Source organism: Neolamprologus multifasciatus, chromosome 15 (genome assembly GCF_963576455.1).
Source record: "Neolamprologus multifasciatus chromosome 15, fNeoMul1.2, whole genome shotgun sequence".
Taxonomy (NCBI): domain Eukaryota; kingdom Metazoa; phylum Chordata; class Actinopteri; order Cichliformes; family Cichlidae; genus Neolamprologus; species Neolamprologus multifasciatus.
Window position 1 is genome coordinate 36248193 of NC_140453.1, and position 7895 is coordinate 36256087.

At 38.2% G+C, this 7895-nt stretch overlaps 1 protein-coding gene across 1 annotated transcript; it reads left to right on the top strand.

Moving 5' to 3' along the window:
• The first annotated feature begins 255 nt into the window (after positions 1-255).
• Positions 256-4965, top strand: gja1b (gap junction protein alpha 1b). The gene is made up of 2 exons (XM_085133517.1): positions 256-395; positions 1799-4965. The coding sequence occupies exon 2, from the start codon at positions 1815-1817 to the stop codon at positions 2979-2981; it is 1167 nt and encodes a 388-aa protein (XP_084989643.1). The 5' UTR covers positions 256-395; positions 1799-1814; the 3' UTR covers positions 2982-4965.
• The last annotated feature ends 2930 nt before the right edge of the window (positions 4966-7895 follow it).

Sequence of the window (7895 nt, forward strand, 5' to 3'; positions counted from 1 at the left end):
GTTACATTCTCCTGCTGATGTACTGACGCAAATACATGTCAAAGTAGTTTGAACACAGGAGATATATCTGTTGGTTCGAGGTATTTTGTATTTGTAACCCTGCGTTTTAACATTAGTTCCACGTGATGGTACGTGTTCTCATGTGCTTATGAAGCAATAAAGCCTGAAACACCACACATTGGCTGTTTCTGTAGGAGTCTTTTTTTCTTTGCCCTCCCAGCAGCAGGGGCTTCGGTCTTGACGTAGAGATCAGGTGACTGTAACTTCTCTGACGGCACCGTTATAAGGGAAGTTTGACAAGTTCGACTCAGTTTTCCTACTGATGCCAAACTTGGATTTTAACTTTGCCAAGTGGCGGGGAACGGGCCACCTTTTTTGTCTCTGTAACTTTCCAGGTAAGTAAAAGAAAGTTTGGCTTTAAAAAAAAAACGCGTCCGAAGGAAAACGCTGTCCGCCTGTTGCTCTTAGAAATATTCGGATAAACTCCGGTGCGCTCTAGACCACATGCGCCTTGTCTTAGAAACTTTGAGTATCCCTTTCTCCAAGGTGAATGCTTTGTCAGCTTTTTTCGTTTTTGTAGAAATCAAACCTACAACCTGGTTTACATCTACAAGGAGCAATGGCTGATAAAAGCCAGATTTATTTATTTATTTGTGTGTTTTTACTATCTCGATTTTTAATTTATGTAGTGGGCCAATGACCTCTTTTCGATTTTAATTTAATGAAAGTTCTTTTTATATTTCAAATTCTCTGCCTCTCTTATTTATTGCTTTGCTTAAAAGCCACTGAAGTCAGGAAACTCAGAGTTAGGGCTCACTCTTTTTTCCCTTGAACATTGTTTCTTTTCAATGAAAACCATAGTACTCTTAGTACTTTTGAGTGGTTTGCTGAGTAGGTCATTGTGTTGGAGTCCATTGTTCTGCTTTGTCTTGATCATTTCCATTAAACAAACTCATTCATGTAGAAAGTGGCGGGATGTGTTCCCTATCTAATACCAGTGAAAGCTTAATTTACCTTAAATTCTTAGTAGCTCAAATTTTGCACTTCTTTTATTTAAATGTAAAGGCTGAACACTCCCAAGCTAAAGTTAATTTTAACATTTCCAATTAATGTTCACAGAAATACATTGCACTGTGTATAACTTGTCAGCTAAGGAGACAGAACAGGTCATCTACTAATTTGAAGACTGGTGGTTCAACTCCTGGCTGCACTAGTCTGCGTGAGACATATCCACTGGAGTGTGAATGTGTGTAATATTAGATAGAAAGCACCAGTGCGTTTACCATTTACATGTATAAGTGAGATCACATGCAGTTACTTTGGCATCATGGGGATTAGACTGCTGTTTCACACTTCCCCGCAAAAGTTGCCTTACAAACATATATCCAATGCTGCCATTGCCCTCTGAAGTAAAATGTCTTAATGTGTGTGTATTATGTGTTACAAGCATGTGATTTATCATTCGATAGTAAAATTAACAGTACAGTCAGCTGCTTTTTGGTGTGCCTGCTGAAAACGATTCTGTAACATCTTAAAATAGTATGACCTCTTTTAAAGGCGACATTAAACTGAATATACCAAATTATTTTGAGTACTGATGAGACATCAGACTTTGTATTATTCAGCGCAATTAGGTTTTTTGGATAGTTGTGGAAAAAATAACCCAAAATAAAGCTAATGGCAAGAATCTTAGGAATCTTTCCTAAAAACACAGTTCCTGCTCCTAACTTTGATCCACTGTTTGTGTAACACAGTTGTACACTACAACCACTTCAACATTGTTCTTTTTCCCCACTAGCTAATACTCCCTGAACATGGGTGACTGGAGTGCTCTGGGTCGTCTGCTGGACAAAGTTCAGGCTTACTCTACTGCTGGTGGGAAGGTCTGGCTATCGGTGCTCTTCATATTCAGGATCCTGGTGCTCGGTACTGCAGTCGAATCAGCCTGGGGAGATGAGCAGTCAGCCTTCAAGTGTAACACCCAGCAGCCTGGGTGTGAAAATGTCTGTTACGATAAATCCTTCCCCATTTCCCACGTTCGCTTCTGGGTTCTCCAGATTATTTTTGTGTCGACACCTACACTTCTCTACCTGGCTCATGTCTTCTATCTGAACAGGAAAGAGCAGAAACTCAACAGGAAAGAAGAAGATCTCAAAGCTGTGCAAAATGACGGAGGTGACGTCGACATACCTTTAAAGAAAATTGAGATGAAAAAGCTAAAGTATGGTATTGAGGAACATGGCAAAGTCAAGATGAAAGGAGCCCTCCTTAGAACCTATATAGTGAGCATTTTTTTCAAGTCTATGTTTGAAGTGGGCTTCCTAGTTATTCAGTGGTACATATATGGGTTCAGTCTGAGTGCAGTCTACACCTGTGAGAGGAACCCATGTCCACACCGAGTGGACTGTTTCTTGTCTCGTCCCACAGAGAAGACCGTATTCATTATTTTCATGTTGGTGGTCTCACTGGTGTCATTGCTGCTCAATGTCATTGAACTTTTCTATGTGTTCTTTAAGAGGATCAAAGATCGTGTAAAAGGCAAACAACAACCCACACTCTACCCCAGCGGAGGCACCTTAAGCCCTACCCCTAAAGAACTCTCTACTACAAAGTATGCCTACTATAATGGCTGCTCATCCCCAACTGCCCCACTCTCACCAATGTCCCCCCCTGGCTACAAGCTTGCTACAGGGGAGCGGGGAACTGGCTCGTGCCGTAATTATAATAAGCAGGCCAACGAGCAGAACTGGGCTAACTACTCTACAGAACAGAACCGTCTTGGACAGACTGGTGGAGGAAGCACTATTTCAAACTCCCACGCACAAGCCTTTGATTTCCCCGATGATACCCACGAGCATAAGAAACTGTCTTCCTCAGCAGGACACGAGCTGCAGCCGATAGGGTTGATGGATGCCAGGCCTTGTAGCAGGGCCAGCAGCAGAATGAGCAGCCGAGCCAGGCCAGATGACCTGGATGTTTAAAACACGGTTTCGTCTCTTTCCACCTCTCTCTGGCTGACAGAATTTCTGGTTGAAGCCAGAAACATCAGGAAACACTTTATCACATAGGTTTATTTGAGAGGTGTGACTAATCTCAATCACCGTCTTCAATATAGAGACTTTTAGTCAGTTCAAGAAACATTAAAACCATTATGTAATAATATCAAAGGTACAAGTATTTTCTGACTGAGTTTTACTTTTTAGTGCTTTTAACCCAGCCTCAAGAGAATATTGTAGCCACACGAATTGGGATTTGAAAGAGTATAACACAACCAACATTAATAATCTGTTCAAGAACACAGCCCCATAAGTTGACAGCTTTGGTTTTAATTTACTGATATTACATAAAAGATTTACTGTTTTTGTTTCTTTCAATGTTCCTCATGTTTTTCCAGTTGATGATGTCCTTTTTCATGAAATACGATGGTATGAAGCATTAGTAGCTTTGCAGCGTTAATGTTTTGTAAAGTGGCTACTACACACTCAGTTTCATTTATGTTTAGTCGAGATCAGTGAACACTGTATTTGTCTGATAAACGACAGCGAGCCACAAATCTTCATACTTGTGCATCTAAATTTCCTAATGTTGTCAAGTGATATAAATGTCATGCAATAGAGAATTTGGGATAACAAGAACACACTGTTTAAAATTGAGTTTTGTAGTGCAGTTATGAAGTGTGGTATCACAACCAATCAGTGCAGTTTGGTTCAGTTTCTTTACTTTCATTCTCATTTTTATTCACCCAAAGATGTGTTGATTTCTTCTAATTTGTCAGTTGCCCTAGTCACAACACAAAGTTATTGCTCAATGCTGTTGTATAAATAACTTGGTTAATTCTTTGACAGTGACTAACAGTAAAGGGTTTATATGTTTTGTAAATTAATATTTATTGCCAGGATCTTTAGGAGAACTACCACTAAGACAGAAAATTGACTACTACTCAGTAAAGCAAACAAGTCCCCCACAAACTGTTTATTGCCGTTTATTATCAGGTAATATGTCAGATAATATTGTTTATTATCTGATAAACTTTGAATTTGTGTAGTGTAAGGTTTTAGTGCTTTTATCATGTTTTGAAGTGTGCACAGGGGTGGCAGGGATGATGGTAGCAAGCTGCTGTCTCTCAGCGAAATATGTTTGTTCTATTAAGAAAGGCTTTATTACTGTCAGTCATTTGCTGAAATGTGTTCTTTTTTTTAACCTATTGTGAGAAACAAAGACACTCGAATGATTTTCCGCATTTTACATATTAGATTTTTTTTGTTTTTCAAACTTAGTGTAGCTCAATTTAATTTGCTGCTTGAGAAGTAGATATTTAGGAATGTAAATCAAGCTAACTGTGTCGCAATCAAAATGTGAGTTTGTAGAAGACTGCTTATAGATGCGGACTAATATTTAGTCATTTCTAATAAAGATATGCCAGTGTAGCTCCACAACTACCAAACACTAAGATAAATCTCAATTTGAATGTCTTTTATTGCGATTTTACTTCAATTGCCAGTTGGTCATTGTTTTGGAGTATTTGCATATGTAACTGATATTTTGGCTACAATAGGAGTTGCACTGAGACATGGGAGATTGAGAAGCATTATGATACACATAGTATGTGGTTTTCTGATGACATGATGAACATGTTACTAATTTATTTTATAACACAGACATTATTATAATCAATAACATCAGACTTTTAATCACCAAATATCTCGGTGAGGTACAGTAATGTTGTTCACTGACAGAAGAGAAGCAATAATTACTGCTTGCAAGTATTCAGACAATGCTCATGTGTGGGATCCACTGCTGTAAAGTGTAAGTATATGACGGTAAAATAAAACATTTTAAATACTTCTTTAACCAATAAACATTTTTCTTTCTTAAGCAGTGATTGATTTTTATTTAATATGTGGCCATTATTAGCCATTGCTGTTGTTAGAACTAAACACCTGCCAATAAAGAACTGTTAAAGTACATTATGTCATCTATGTTAAGATGTTTTCAAAAATACTTATATACCTCACATACAATATTTGGGCTTGATTAATGTTATGTTAGTTGAGGTTTATTCTACAAAAAATATTTTTCATCTTTAACATTTTTAGAACAGACATATTTAGACATGTTTAAAATAGAATAGAATAGAATAAAATAGAATAGCCCTTTATTGTATAACATGTCATTACAGTTTACTTCTTATGGTCAGTTAGGTTTCAGTTTTTGCTATCTTTATTTTTTGTTTTACAAGCTTAAAGAGAAATAACACTTGTTATTTATGTCTGAACCAATTACAAGTCCTGCATGTAGCTGGAGATGAGCAGGTCAATTGTCAGACAGTGTGACTGATTTATATTTTTGACAGCTCTTATTGCTAGAGCTGTCAAAAGGTTTGCCAAGTAAAATTAATTTTTTTCCTTAGCTACAGTTCTTGAATTATTATTTTTTGAATAAAAAAAATGTGCCCTGCCTTAGCTGACAGCTGAGATAGGCTCCAGCGCCTCCCGCGACCCTGAAAAGGATAAGCAGAAGCGAATGGATGGATGGATGGATATATGCTTATGTTTTTTGTAGTTTGTTTCACTTGTTTGGTGAATTATATATTGCTAAAATGTATTACTATGCATAAAAATTTAACTCCTTGAATTATAGATCAAAATCTTCACTTCACCTACATCTTGACTGTTTCATTTACAATCCACTATTGTGGTGTACAGAGGCAAGATTACAAAGAATGTGACATGTGACTTGCACTACCAAATATAAACAGTCATACATTTTCAATTTTAAGATTAGATGTTTTATAACGTCACTGTTATGGCATTTGTAGAATACTCTACAGTTAATGCTTTCAACACTTTCTGATCACCTCTTAAACCAAGTCATAATCCAGATCCATGAGAGTTGTTTGGCTCCAGAGGTAATTATTCTTAAAGGGTACCTTTGGTTTCTGACAAATTGAGTTAAATTTCATAATAGGAAGGACATGGCTCTTTTTCACATTTCCAACTTTCCCATTTAATCTTTCCACAGCACTAAATCAAACCACATGTGTGCAGAGAGCTAAGGTGCAGCTTGAAGACCACATGTGACTCAAGTTAAAAAGGCAAAGAAGTGTGTGTGTGTGTGTGTGTGTCTTGTGATGGGGTCAGTGGTATGCTGAACTTTTTATTCTTTCCTTTAGCCTTCTGAGCAAGAACCATTCTTCTTCACTTTTGACAAAATGTACAAATTTTACCTGAACTGAGCAAAATCTGACCATTCCTCTGCTACAGCCGATTCTGTCTCACCTGAAAATCTGTCACATGGCCTCTTTCATCTAGTACTACTTCAGAACAGCAGATTAAAACAATCTGTGTTGCTCAAAGAAGAATAACCTCCTTGTGTATTGCTGGTAAAAACCACAGCCAAACATTCAAACACTGAAAAAAACTCTCTGAATCGCTCTTATTAAATTTAGGGAACAACTACAAGTTATGCAGAAAATCAGATACCAGACACTTAATGCCCAACATCCATGTGCACAACACCATCATTCAGCATGCCGTCTTTAACTAAACTCCACCTCTGGTTTTTACTGGTTTTAGATTTTCCTTTTCCAAAGCTTCTTTTATTTTTTCCAATTCCAGCTTCTTCAAAAAAGTCACAAAACAAAACTCCAGGGCTTTACGATGGTAAGTCCTCAGTGTCCTTGAGGAAGAAGCAATATCTAAAGCCTCACACAACACATTTAATTATTATTAAAATACGTTTACAATGTACTTTCACACATTCTTTTAAGACTTTATTCCCAACACCTATTTTATAATTCTCAGCAGTTGTTTAACAGATAGTCTTGAGTATACTTATCTAAAAACTTTTCACTGGGTGCCTCCACAAAATTTCTCACAGTCTTGTCAGTAGGTTACACCTTAAAAAAAACACACACACATCAAAGTTAACAAAAAGACTAATGGTATAATAGTGGTCCACTCTCAGTTTTAACATCAGAGAGAATGTTTGCTGGAAGGCTTTGGAAAAAGTGCTTGTGTGAATGAGGCATGTAAGTGCTTAGGTGAAGTAGAAAAGTGCTGTTTAAGAACTAGTCTCACTACAAATGCCAAATGCCCAACTCCCATAATACAACAACATTATTCTATAAGGTTCATTATGTAATAGAAGGGAATCCCCGAAATAATATATTATGCTCTAAAAAATCACTTTCCCTATCACCAGTCCGTCAATCCTGCCTCAGAAATAGGCAAATAACAGCAAATCACACAGTCAGTTTCAACAAATCTAATACCAGCATACTTAAAATATATTGTCAAATTATTAGACAGGCCTTCAGGAGTTATAAACAACCCATAGCCACAACACAGAATGCAGTGCACTTAATCGTAATCATATCTGTTTAGATACTCATGTTGCCACTTTATTAGATACTCAGCTCGGTACATGTGTTGTTGCTTTATTACAGACACCGATGATGACCTCCCATGTGTTCCCATGCCAGCAGAGAGATATAGTCCTTACAGCGTGTCCTGGGTCTGCCCTGAGTCCTCCTCACCTCACCCAGGAGGCACCCAGGAGACATCCTTGACAGATGCCCAAACCACCTCAACTGGCTCCTTTCGATGTGGAGGAGCAGCAACTCTGCTCTGAGCCCCTCCTGGGTGACCGGACTCCTCACCTTGTTTCTAAGGGAGAGGCCAGCCACCCTTTGGAGGAGGCTCATTTCCGCAGCTTGCATCTGCAATCTTGTTCTTTCAGTCACGACCCACACCTTGTGACCACAGGTGAGGGTGGGGATGTAAATTGACTGGAAAATCAAGAGCTCTCACACTCAGGTCTCTCTTCACCACGACGGACCGGTGCAGCGTCTGCATCACTGTGGCCACAGCCCCAATCCATCTATTGATCTATTG

Excerpts from the sequence above, each read along its gene's own strand:
- gja1b (XM_085133517.1), top strand. The coding sequence starts at position 1,815 with ATGGGTGACTGGAGTGCTCTGGGTCGTCTGCTGGACAAAGTTCAGGCT.